Genomic DNA, 13,697 nt, shown 5'->3' with positions numbered 1-13,697 from the left:
GATAGTGGCTATTTGCTGTGGTGAAATTCAATTTGTCCCCAGGTATGGTGTATTGGTGCAAGTTATTTCCAGATGTTGAATTTGGTGTTCCTATTAGGTGAGGTGAGTTGTGGTAGGGTGCGCTAGCTTTTCTCGGATAGAGTGGGGGAGGCTTAACTCATTTAAACATACTGGGCCCCCTAGGCAAATATTTTGCCTAGTATTACACGAATGTACCATATATGCGATTGCATGTATTTCGGAGTACTTCTGGTAGAGTACCCGAGGGCACAGAATACTTGTAAATGCTAAATATGGCGTTGGTTTTAAACATATTTGATAGAATTATTATTTATGGTTTTATTTAAAATTTCTTTAACATCGGTTTGTCAAGCTATCTGTTTATTATCGGCTTATAAAGGATTAACTCCACGCCTGGCGCAGATATGGCCAGAATGGGTACTCCTTTGAAAACTTTCCCTGAGGTTAGGGCTTTTAAATGAGAGAGATCTTGCGAAAGAGTAGCCGTGAAATGCGAACGGCTTCATTTTGAATTGCATTGTGGTAATTTCCCACTACTTTTTTTTTTTTTTTTAAGTGGAATGTTAAAGTTTTACAACAGATTCCCACCAACTACCCTTATGGGGAGCGCTAATGTAGGTGCGATAAGAGCTACCTTTGCTTTTGGTAAGTTTAGGTGCGTCACACTATCGCATGGGGAACATAGTGATCCCTTAACTTTAACTTTGATTTGTCCTACATATATTGTATTATAGGTGTCGATTTTTCGACATTTTGGATTTAACTGTGTTATAGTTTATGTTTTATTGCGTATGCATTAATTCGGCGTTGAGTAGCCCGCCACCGCTCTAGGATTGGTTCAGAATTGTTTTTTTTTTTTTCATTATTGGTGAAAGCCATCCTGCGGGGCCGAAAATTTTTATGTGTTTTTAATATACTTAGGAACTGTCAGAGGTAACTCTGATTTTGTTATTTTGTTTTTTATACCAATTTGTGGAGTATTGGAAAATTGTGGCTCTAGTGGTAGTCGTACGACGTACCGGCCATTATTTGATCGAGTAGTTGTGGCTTTAGAGAAGTGCTCACAATACTGATCTTTTATATTTTTTCTTGTTATTGGAAGTTTCCTTAACTTTTGCAATTTCCTTAATTTTGAATTCAGGTATTTGTCCTCAACTTGAGTTGGTATAGTGGAAACTGGTTCTGCAACTGGTCCACTTTGTATTTCGCTGTGCAGTGTTTGAATTTTTTGTGCCTTTGAGCAACATGTTGTCTCTTGGCAATTTTTACAATTTTGGGTTTCGGGATTTGCTTTTGCAATTAAACCCGTGGTTTGTTTTGTATGCGCCCTTTTTTGGTGTGATAGGGGATATGTGCTATAATGCAGCATTGTATGGTGTCTTTTATGACAATAGAAGCATTTAAATTTGCTTTTGCAGTTTGTAAATGTATGCGCATGTGACAGGCAATTTGTGCAAAGTCTTTTTGACCTGACAAAATTATTTCGTTCGTTAACTTTTAAGCTTTTAAACTTCTCGCAAGATATAAGTTTATGCCCTCTTTTACATAGTTCGCATGACGTTTGTTTTCTTTGTTCGGATGTAAAAGTTTGTGTTTTGTAAAAGCTTTTGTTTAAATTGTTTTTGTTACTAACTTGGGGTCTATTTAAGCTTCTATTTTGGTCGTGTTTAATGTTCTTAGTTTTGATTATTGTTTCTTCTAACCTTTCCGCAATTTCATATTGGGTGGTGAGAAAATCTTTCATTTGTTGCCACGTTGGGCACTTTTTTCGTGATGAGAGCGATTGCTCCCATAGAAGTAACGACTTTTCTGGTAATGCGGCGGTGCAAATGTTTACCAGAATTGGGTCCCAGCTGTCTGTGGGAATATTTAGTGTCGATAGAATCGACAAGCAATTTGAAACAGTGGATTCTAGTTTGATGAATTCTACACTTGTTCCTTTCTTAACTTTTGGCAAGTTCATTAGTGTCGTTACTTGTTTATCGACCAGTATTCTTTCATTTTCATATCTCGCTTTTAGAGCTTCCCAAGCCAAATTGAAATTATCGTCATTAAGAGCGAACTGTTTTACTATGACGCCTGCTTGACCTTTTGTCTTGTATCGGAGGTGATACAATTTTTGTGCTTTTGATAGTTCTGGATGGTTGATGTAAACGGCTGTAAACATGTCCCGGAAGGACGGCCATTCTTCATAACCTCCATAGAAGGTTTGTGTGTCACATGCGGGCACCTCGAGGTGGATGCCTGAACTTGCCTCTTGATATTGTTGCAGCTCTACTCTCGGATGTGAAGAAGGTGCAATAGCTTTTGTTTGTTCATACTGGTCTAAGCAGTTTTCATATATCACGTAAGCTGATTGTTTCAAAGTTTGTGATAGGTCTGAATCGTCAGAACCTACTATGGCGTCATGAGCCGCTTGGAGACGAGTCCAAAAATTATCGAGATTTTCCTTTTTTATTTCTAATGCGGATTCAGAGTTTGCCTGAATAGGCGAAAATGAAAACCGAGTGCAGTATCTTATTAAACTTTCACTTTGTGAAACAAATTTAGCAACCGGTTTTGAGCGTGTAGCTCCTGCAAGTGTAATTTGACTTATATCGTCATTCATCTTTTCTATTTCTCAAAAAAAAAATTATTCAGTTAATTAAAATTTTCTCAGTGTAGACTGATTTTAATAGGAATATGGTATGATTTGAAACCGAATACTCTTTTATGTAAATAAGAGTTTATTATTTCGGATTATCTTTCTGAAAATATTTGTTTTATTTATAACGTTTTGTATTACTTGCGACAGAATAATTTGTTGCTTTTTCTTTATTTTTATGTTTTTATTATCTTATCCCTATGGTAATTTGTAATTTCTTAACTTAATTATTAAGAAACGCACTTTTAATTAATTTATATGTATTATGTGCAAATGTTTTGTATTGAGGTACACCCTAATACGTGGACTTCTATATACATGCGTATGTAGGTACTTATGTTCTTAAGCAATTGAGAGCACGTTAGGAGATCAATTTGCTTTTCGTAAGCTTGCTTGTTAATGCACTGTGAAGTGAGCGCGAAAACGGAATTGAAAAAAAGGGTGCACACATTTATATGTAAATATGCACTTTGTAAATATGTTTATTGTATGTATGTTTGTATTTTTTACTTCTCTTGTTTTGCTTTTTATCTTATAATTGTAATTAATGTTTTTGCCTTTGCTTACATAATTTATGCAACCCTGCTTATTGTTTTTGTTAGATATAAGGGGTATTGCCGAACAAATTTGCAAGTCTTGAATTTGTTTTTCTAATTGTTAAATTGTTGTGTTTGGATACACAAAGGTGATCATGCAAGGCTATGACTTTTACGTATATATAGTATATTTGGAAATATATATATTTTATATTAGTATTTTGATCTTTTCTAGAAATCAATGCGTAAATTCTTACCGTTTGGTACCAGTTTCGTTATTTTAACCAAACGGATTTTTTATTACAGATTATATAAAACTGTAACTTTAGTCATACATACATACGTGCATAATATACAATAATATTAAATGGAATCGACACAACTCACTTTATCATCCCGCAAGGGGTATTTTGGGGGGATAATATATACATATGTGTAAATGTATATATGTACATATAAGTATAAGAATTTTATCGTCAATTCCTGTTTTCCTCTTCTTCTAGTCTTCCAATTGGCTGGCTTCTTCGTTTCTCCCTTTTCTTAGTTTTTTCTCCTTCGGTGCTCCAGCTCCTCCTCGTACTGATTTGTTTGTATATTTGTTTTAATTGTTCGCGCTCGTTTGATCCGTTTATGTGTATGTTTTGTTATTTAGATGCATTTCGCGCCCGAATTATTTTTTGCGGTTACATTTCGCGCTCGTTCGTATGTATGTTAATTGTTTTTATATACATATCTGTTTAGTTTGAAGGTGTCACACCCGGTTTATGTGTTGTTTCTAGATTCTTTCCACAAAACTATAATTTTTATTTTGGTGGAGACGCATTTATGTACATACATATATGTTAATGTTTTTATTTTTGTTTAATTTAAAATTTTATACATATTTCGTCCACTTGTCAATTTTTGCTTTTACATTAAAATTAGCTTTAAAAACTAGAAATACAATAAAATTTATGTAATTTCTTTTAAATTTGTGGAACTTTTTTTTCTTTTATTTATCAATAAAGTTCAACATTTAGGAATTTGTTCACCCTAACGTTTGTGTGACTTAATTATGTGAGCCACAAGTTTATTTATGTATGTATGTATGTACTTATGTGTATCACTGCGTTATAAAAATTTATACAGGCATATTTCTATTTTTTTTTTGTTAATGTCACTGCACTGCTCTTTTTTTTGGTTTTTGTTCACCACACAATTCTTTTTGTTTCTTGTTTTAATTTTTCTCGTTTTTTTTATATTTGTTTCAATAATCCATAGTGCCTCTCACTATGGCTCGAAGGACCATGTTTAAATGTACACTCAATATAGTGGGGTGCAGCTACCACTGCGTTAATTAAAATGAAAATATCCGTTTTTTATTTGTAAACACTTTATTTTTTCAACAATTTTATTTACATCACTGAATTAATATTCTATAATATATATATACATATACATATATAGTTTGTAAATATAATCCACGGAAAGGACGGCGAGATTCCAATTCCGAGAGTTATTTTCCGGCGTTGGCGATCGAGTTGACACGGATTCGTATGTTAGCGAATGTGTACATAAGTATATGTATAAACAAATGTTACTATACGAGAAAGGTCAGCGCGTAGGAACCGTGTGGTCAACGTTTCTATTCGAAAGTATTAAAACGAAAGTGTGAAAAAAGCGATGATCAAATCCTTTTGTTAGGTATTAGATAGTGGCTATTTGCTGTGGTGAAATTCAATTTGTCCCCAGGTATGGTGTATTGGTGCAAGTTATTTCCAGATGTTGAATTTGGTGTTCCTATTAAGTGAGGTGTGTTGTGGTAGGGTGCGCTAGCTTTTCTCGGATAGAGTGGGGGAGGCTTAACTCATTTAAACAAATATGTCTGACAAACAACATGAAAGTGGAGCACAAAAACGTAAAAAACGAGAAGAAAACGCTGCTTAGCTCAATGAGCAATTGAAAAAAACTCCAAAACTATTCCAACATGGTTTTACTCGCAAATCTGAGAATCAATCTCAGCATCCCACCACAACAATATCTACTTTAGAGCCAGAACCGCGAACTGTACAGTGTATAGAACAGATTGGCGAAAAACAAGATGAAAGAAATTTTAAAGGTGCAGAAGAGAAAAATGAGGAAGCGGTCTTAGATTGCATAACCGAATGTAATTTAGCAGTGGAAAAAGAAATGGAATACCAGAGTGATATTGGTTTATGGAAAAATATCACAAACGAAGTACAAGAATTTTGGTGTAGTAGTGATTCAAAAGAATGTCAACATTTTGAAAGTTACTTTTCTGCTTCATTACGACATTATGGCAACGGTGAAAATCGAAATCTTACCAGTTCTATTTTTTTTTCGTAATCATATAAGTGGGTGCAAAATTAAAAGAGAGTGGCTAATGTATTCTCCATCTAATAGGAATATTTACTGTTAAGCATGGTGTTTCTCAAAAACTATCACAATTTCAAAATGGATTTTCTGATTGGAAGAATGCTGCGCAACGAATTCAAATGCACGAGAAAAGTGAAGCACATGGAACATGTGTGCAGACATTGATACGCAGGCGCAGTACTCTTGCACGGATTGATTCCTCTTTGGAGATTCAATTCAACAAAGAAAGAGAATATTGGGTAAATGTATGTCATCGGGTTGTGTCAGTCATAAAATTTATTTCATCTCGTGGATTAGCATTTCGTGGGCAGAATGAAATACTTGGTTCACAACATAATGGTAACTATTTGGGTATTTTAGAACTATTGGCGCAATATGATCCCTTCCACAGTTCACACTTATCTAAATATGGAAATCAAGGAAAGGGGAAAAGCTCATATTTATCTGCAACCATTTGTGAAGAAATTATTGAAATCATGGGCGACAGAGTTGTGAATGATATAGTGAAGGATGTTATTGACGCCAAGTATTTCTCCTAAGTGTTGATTCAATGCCAGACATAACACATACTGATCAGTTGACTTTAGTTTTAAGGTATGTTTTCAATTTAAGCGGAGAAGTAATGGAACATTTTTTAACATTCATTCCAATTGAAAGCCACACGGGGGAAGACATGGCTAACATAATTTTAAATAAATTAAAAAAAATTAATATCGACATAAAACATTTGAGGGGACAATCTTACGACAATGCATCATATATGTCCGGTTGTTATAATGGGCTTCAAGCGCATATTAAAACAAGTAAGGAAGGGCTAAGTTCGGGTGTCACCGAACATTTTATACTCTCACATGATAAAGTGATAATCGAGATTTCATTATCCGTCATTTACATATTTTTCAAATACCGTATTTGTGTAAAGTTTTATTCCGCTATCATCATTGGTTCCTAATGTATATGTATATTATACAGAGGAGGCAGCAGATGGAATTCAAAATAGCGTTATATTGGAAGAAGGCGTGGTTGTGAACCGATTTCACCTATATTTCGTACATGTCATCAGGGTGTTAAGAAAATATTATATACCGAATATCATTGAAATCGGTCTAGTAGTTCCTGAGATATGGTCCATAAGTGGGCGAGGCCACGCCCATTTTCAATTTTTAAAAAAAGCCTGGGTGCAGCTTTCTTCTGCAATTTCTTCTGTAAAATTTAGTGTTTGTGACGTTTTTTGTTAGTCCGTTAACGCACTTTTAGTGATTTTCAACATAACCTTTGTATGGGAGGTGGGCGTGGTTATTATCCGATTTCTTCCATTTTTGAACTGTATATGGAAATGCCTGAAGAAAACGACCCTGTAGAGTTTGGTTGACATAGCTATAGTAGTTTCCGAGACACGTACAAAAAACTTAGTAGGGGGCGGGGCCACGCCCACTTTTCCAAAAAAATTACGTCCGAATATGTCCCTCCCTAATGCGATCCCTTGTGCCAAATTTCACTTTCATATCTTTATTTATGGCTTAGTTATGACACTTTATAGGTTTTCGGTTTCCGCCATTTAGTGGGCGTGGCAGTGGGCCGATTTTGCCCATCTTCGAACTTAACCTTCTTATGGGGCCAAGAAATACGTGTACCAAGTTTCATCATGATATCTCATTTTTTACTCAAGTTACAGCTTGCACGGACGGACGGACAGACAGACATCCGGATTTCAACTCTGCTCGTCACCCTGATCACTTTGGTATATATCAGTGTTTTCGCGAAGCCTTACTCGGGGGGTCGCCAGCTGAAAGAAAAAGTCGAGGTTCTTACACAACAAAAACACAATTTTAATGAGAAAGATGTGCTTGTTTATTTTTCATTAGTTTATCAAATCGTGGTGTTATTTTTGAAATATTAATAATTAAATCATTTTCTAATTGCAGTCTATTTCTCTTTTTAGTTTTAATGTCTACCATTGAAGAAAATGTCAGTTCACACAAGTATGAAGTGGCGAATGGTACTAATAATTTAAGAGCTTCCCTTGCCAGCTCTGGATATTCGTGTTTTCTTTTCATCCAAAACACGTCGATACTTTGCGAATTAAATTCCATGTTAAGCATGCCATCAGTAGCTAATTCTAGAAGACATTCTTTTATTTTTGTGTTGACATCAGCCAGATCTATTGATTTGTCCAAAAAAGGGTTTAAAATCCATCTACGCCCATTGTCAGCTTCAGAGTGCAAGTCTGGAAAGTATGTCAAAAGTTTCTCTTGTAAATTATGCAAGCTTTGTATCATGCAAGGAATATGAGCCGATACTGCAAAACTTTGGTCTGATGCATTATCTTCAACAATCTTCTGAACACACGGAAAAGACTTAAACATTTTGTTTTGCAGAGAGGTCGACCACAAACGAAGTTTTGCGTGAAATGCTTTTACTTTATCTTTAGCTGTTAAAATATTTTCGTTTCTTCCTTGAAGGTTCTTGTTCAAATTGTTAAGGTGGCTAAAAAGATCGGCCAAAAATGCTAATTTCAAGAGCCAAATAGGGTCAGAAAAACGGTAAGCATATTCTGATTTTGCATCTTGTAAGAACATTAACAATTCAGCTCTCAGTTCCAGAACTCTTGTCAATACCTTTCCTTTGGATAGCCACCTGACCTCTGTGTGATAAAGGAGATTTTGATGAAGCGAGCCCATATCTTCACAAACGATTCTGAATAGCCGGGTTTGCAAAGCTTTACCTTTGATAGAATTCACAATTTTTATTACCTCCTTGAGCACGTCATTTAAATCAGAAGGTACTACCTTAGCAGATAGAGCCTGTCGATGAAGAAAACAGTGTGTCCAGGATATGTTTGGTATTATCGATTTTAATTTTGCAATGAGTCCGCTATTTTTGCCAGTCATAGCTTTAGCGCCATCGCTACAAATAGCGATACATTTTTTCCAATCAATATCGTAGTGGCAAGTGCTTTCTAAAAACATATCGTACAAACACTGGCCAGTAGTGTTTGCAGGAAGTGCTTTGCAAAATAAGATTTCTTCCGTAATACTGTCATCTGCTTCAAAGCGCACAAATACTACAAACTGTGCACAGTCGGAAACATCTGTAGATTCATCGAACTGCAAAGCAAAATGTTGGCTATTCTTTAATTTTTCGACTACTTGTTCTTGAATATCCTTGGCCATATCGTTTATTCTGCGTGAAATAGTATTGTCAGAAAGTGGTACTTTTCGTAATTTGTTTGCCTCCTGCTTACTAACCATAATTTCAACCATATCGAGTGCCGCTGGCAAAATAAGATTTTCGGCAATTGTATGTGGTTTCCCTGATTTAGCAACTCGATATGCGACTTTGTAGCTAGCTAATAATGTTGACTCGTTGACACTGGATGCCTGAAAATAAACCAAACAATATACAAGTGAACAGTCAATAAAAATTAAGGACGCGGAACCTTTGCACACCGAAATTAAGTATAATCAAAAGTTGTATGCAAATAACAAAGAAATAAACACGAACAGTAAAAATATAGTATAAAAAACTAAAAAACACGCTTTGACGATAACGTAAACTAAAAAATCAAAAATAATTGTTAATATGGAAAATAAATAATTAAAAAAAAATAGTATTATTGTGAAAAAAGGGTGGGGCGCTTTTTAAGAGCTGATTTATAGTGCACCCCACGCTTTTTTCATTATTTTCTTACTTACCTGAATTATAGTATTTTGCTGCTGACTAAGAGCTTTCAACTTTCGTTCAAAGAAATCCAACGGCTTATCAGCTTCTTTTTGATGCTTGGTTGTGAGATGCCGCATAAGCTTTGACGGTTTCATACTCTCACTTGATAAAACATCGCCGCAAATTACACATTGAGGATTATTATTTATGACTGTGAACCCGTATTTCAAATAACTGTCATCGTAATGTCTATTTTTTTTTCGGATATGATTCACCACCACCGCTATTGATACTCGTACCAGATGTTGAAGGCTGCGATCTTTTGAGAAATTTATCCATTTTATAAACGCGCAGAGCAAGCGAAAAAACAAAAGAATGACGTCTGAACTCATCGGCGACATAGATAACTTGATCAGAATCTCTTTTCTTGCTCTCTCGCTTGTCAGCTGGCAGGGCACCCTGATCTGTTTTCTGAGCTGGCAACAACACAATCAGGGTGCCGTCAACCAGCAGTAAGTGAAAAGGTGGGATGCCAGAAGGGCAGCGCTATAATTACTTGACGCAATTAGTGTAAAATGAAATTTCATTGAATTGTGCGGACATATTTTGGCAAAATAAATGTTTATGTAAATTAATTAATGATTTTGCATTTTAACATTTATATATGTATGAATTTTCGAAGTGTTTAATTTAGTGTTTTGTATAATATACAAGCTAATATTTTTCAGCCGTGGCATCATTGGCAAATGTTATAAAAAATGCGAGTTTTGACAGCTCTCTCTCGAACCAAAGAGTCTCGTATCAAGTTATCTATGTCGGCAACTACGCTTAACTGAGTGATGAGAGTTGAAACAAAAGAACATTGCGGGTGGCGCGCGGGGCGCTTGCTGTTATCTCAACGACAATCATGTCGTGCGGTGTGGCAACGTCGCCGTCACCGAGCAGTATGACCCGCGCGAATAATAGATAAATTTGCCAAAATAGGAAAAACTTATTACCTAACGTATGTAGTCTTTTAATTAAAATTAAATTATTTCTTTGACTTACCATTACACAAGGGGGTCGCTAGAATATTTCAACCTGTAAAGGGGTCGCGAAATCAAAAAGATTGAAAAACACTGGTATATATAACTCTATATCTGACTCTTTTAGTTTTAGGTCTTACAAACAACCGTTATGTGAACAAAACTATAATACTCTCCTTAGCAACTTTGTTGCGAGAGTATAAAAAATAATCCGCTCGCACATTACGCTCCGTGTGCTGCACACTCATTAAACCTTGTTGGAGTACATGCTGTAGAAAGCTGCGTTGGAGCAATCTCATTTTTCGGATTCATGCAAACACTTTACAACTTCTTCTCGCGGTCAACTTATCGTTGGGGGACTTTGCTTAAATGTCTATCAGAAGATGCTAAAACTAAATCTGGTTCATCATTTGTTCTGATAAACCTTCTAACACAAGGTGGTGTGCTAGAGCTGATGCCACTAAAGCTTTATCAAATGGATATGAGGGCATACAGCAAGCTTTACATGACCTAATAAACAACGTAAATCAGAAACCAGAAGTTATTCACGAAGCTAAGTGCCTATTAAAGGATTTACATAAAAAAGAAATTGTTGTAATGTCTGTAGTTTGGAGTGTCATTCTAGCGCGGATTAATGCTGTTAGTATATCTTTACAAAACAAACAAATTGAATTAATTTCTGCAGTCAATCTTTTAAAATCGCTGTTAGACTTTTTGATCGCAGAAAGAGAAAATTTTGATTACTACCTTACTAAAGCCAATGAGATTATTGATACTGAATGGACTGATGAAAACCAACGTAATAGGAAACGAAAAAAAAATACTATGAAGGAAATGCAGAAGATGTTGTGTTTAGAGGACAAGATAAATTTAAAATAGAAACATATTTGCCAATATTTGATAGGCTTTGTGCAGAGTTGAAAAAACGCCTTGAAGCATACTCAGAAATACAAAGCTTATTTGGATTCCTAACAACGTTTTTAATAAAATCTGATGAAGAATTGAGGAATGATTGTGAAAAGTTTAGAAAGTGTTATTTCGAAGACATTGAATGTGACTTCTCTGAAGAAATGATACATTTTAAATATTTTATACTGACATTAAACAATTTAGAATCTAACAAATTTTTGTCGGCTCAGGAGTCTTATAAAATAATTGTTGATAATATGTCACAATCTTCATTTCCTAATGTCATGACAGCCTTGAAAATATATAGATGTCTGATGATAACAAATGCTACGGGTGAACGTAGCTTTTCAAAATTAAAATTAGTTAAGAACTGTCTACGTTCATCAATGACTCAGAATCGCTTAAATAGTCTAGCTGTCATGGCAATAGAAGATGATGTATTAGAAAAAATCGACTTTGAAGATGTTTTAAAAATTTTCACTACCATGAAACTTCGAAAAGTGAATTTATAAAGTAAGCTATTCTACTATGTATGTAACTCGAATGTCAAGAAAAAATTATTTTTATGATTTAATAAAATACTAAGTTTAATGTAAAAACTTTGTTTGAATGTATTTCTTTATTAACTGTTTATTAAAAAAATAAAAAAAAAATCACAGGGGGCCCAAGATAACTTTTGCCTTAGGGCCTTCACATGGCTTAAGACGGCCCAGGTGTTAATAATCAAGTTTATATTAAAAATTGTAGAGCCTTTTAATTGCTGCGAAAATTCACAACCCGACGCACAGTGGGGTAAATTGTGCTCAAAATGGAGATTAATTCATCACTATAATCAAATTCATGATCATTGTCGTCTTCGCTTGAATTTTTATCTTCGCCTTCATCATCATCGTCATCATCAACTTCATTATTATTGCCACTCTCTATCACGATCAACTCTAATGCTTCTTCGGGTAAATCCTGCACTTTTTTTGGGTAATTTTTTTGTGGTTGATATAACGGGGTCAGAACTGACTAAAAGTCTGTTAAATATGTCTTCATTTGCTTTTTTTCTACTGAATTTGCGAGAAAAATGTTCTCTAAAATTCTTAAAATCTTTGTTTCGAGCTTCCTGAGCATCTTCTGATAATTGTCCGATTGGCAACATAGCATGCGATATTATCTCTGTACCATGGATAAAATATTTGTGAAGTGTTGGAGGCATGTTATACCAAGGATAACATTCAACGAAATATTTTGCTGTATTTAAAGCGTAGTTACGAAACTTCTGTACCTCAATATCGTGCCCACTAAAACAATTACGAGTATTGTATGCATCTTTTTAATCAAATTTATGTCAACTTTAGTAATTGCTGCTGACACCTCGGGATTTTGAAAGAAACGCCTAGCTGTATTGCCATCGTTAGAATTCCCAAGGCCAGGTTTCGGTTGGTCAACAATCAGACCAATTTTATCATTAAATCCTTTTTGAATCCGTGCTTTATTTTCCGAAACTAATAGTTTCCCGCTTTCTGTTCGAGCTTGCCACTTTTTTATAGACAATTTATATGATAAGTGGAGAAGACATTCAAAGAACCTAATCCACCCATGAAGTATTGAAAGCCCAAACTGTAAATTTTCTGTTTTCACAACTTTCTTCACCATTTCATCAATTTTATTAAAATCTTTCGAGCTAGCTCCACATAAATAACATTTTTGGGTAGATGTTGTTTCTGTTAATGCGTTGCATACTTTTCCATCAACCATAGATAAAATTAAATTGTGTTTAACTTCCAAATATTTATTTCCATAAGGTATAACCAAATTAACAAGATTTCGTATTTCTATACCAACTCTTTCGTTTTCAGTTCTAGAAACAGCTGTGGACTCTTTTACAAATTCAATTTTTAAAGGCCTGCAGAACCTGGTAGAAGCTGGGCGCGAATTTTGCCACATAATTTTGCTTCCACAAATCAACCTGATTGGAACAATACAGGTGATGAAAACTGATGAATCATTTGCACCCGGATTATGGTACGCTTGCTTATATGAGCTGTGTCCCGAGCTTCCATCGAATCCCCACTTGGTGTACAAGCATAAATTCCTCATTTCCTCATCGTTCAATGTTTTAATTACGTTATTTTGGGCTAAAGTTATACGCTCAGTGGTATGGTCTAAAAGGGCTTGCAAGCTTACTTGTGCTGAAATCTCGCAAAAGTGCATGCTCTCACGTCTAGGATAACAATCCTTTTTTGCTGATTGGACATATAAATAGCAAGGAAACCTATCTGGAGCAGATTGCCTCATAACATTGTACTGTTGTCGAGATAACTTTGCTTCCACCAAAACAAATAAAGCGTCTTGTTTGGACATTTGCTGTGATAGTGATGATTTGGCAATACTTTTATCAAATTTTTTCGCTCTCGATGGTGAACTTGCAACCTCCTTCACTATCTTTGACTCTTTCACTTGCCCTGAAGCTCTAAAACTCATTTGTGCAGCATAAGCTAATAAAGGCAAAGGCACACTATCTCTTAAAAATTT

At 35.1% G+C, this 13,697-nt stretch overlaps 1 protein-coding gene across 2 annotated transcripts; it reads right to left on the bottom strand.

Moving 5' to 3' along the window:
- Positions 1-7,464: 7,464 nt before the first annotated feature.
- LOC120779608 (SCAN domain-containing protein 3-like) lies at positions 7,465-9,613 on the bottom strand. Of its 2 annotated transcripts, none has more exons than XM_040111957.1 (3): positions 9,273-9,613; positions 8,367-8,957; positions 7,465-8,302 (listed from the first exon to the last, which is right to left on the bottom strand). In XM_040111957.1, the coding sequence occupies exons 1-3, from the start codon at positions 9,393-9,395 to the stop codon at positions 8,189-8,191; spliced, it is 828 nt and encodes a 275-aa protein (XP_039967891.1). In that variant the 5' UTR covers positions 9,396-9,613; the 3' UTR covers positions 7,465-8,188. The 2 variants fall into 2 exon arrangements, with proteins under 2 accessions (XP_039967891.1, XP_039967892.1); XM_040111958.1 differs by having other exon boundaries at positions 7,465-8,760; positions 8,826-8,957.
- Between the last annotated feature and the right edge of the window lie 4,084 nt (positions 9,614-13,697).

This window comes from Bactrocera tryoni, unplaced genomic scaffold, assembly GCF_016617805.1.
Source record: "Bactrocera tryoni isolate S06 unplaced genomic scaffold, CSIRO_BtryS06_freeze2 scaffold_11, whole genome shotgun sequence".
Lineage (NCBI taxonomy): Eukaryota > Metazoa > Arthropoda > Insecta > Diptera > Tephritidae > Bactrocera > Bactrocera tryoni.
The sequence above is the reverse complement of the archived record's forward strand: the minus strand, read 5'-3'. Positions and strand labels throughout refer to the sequence as shown.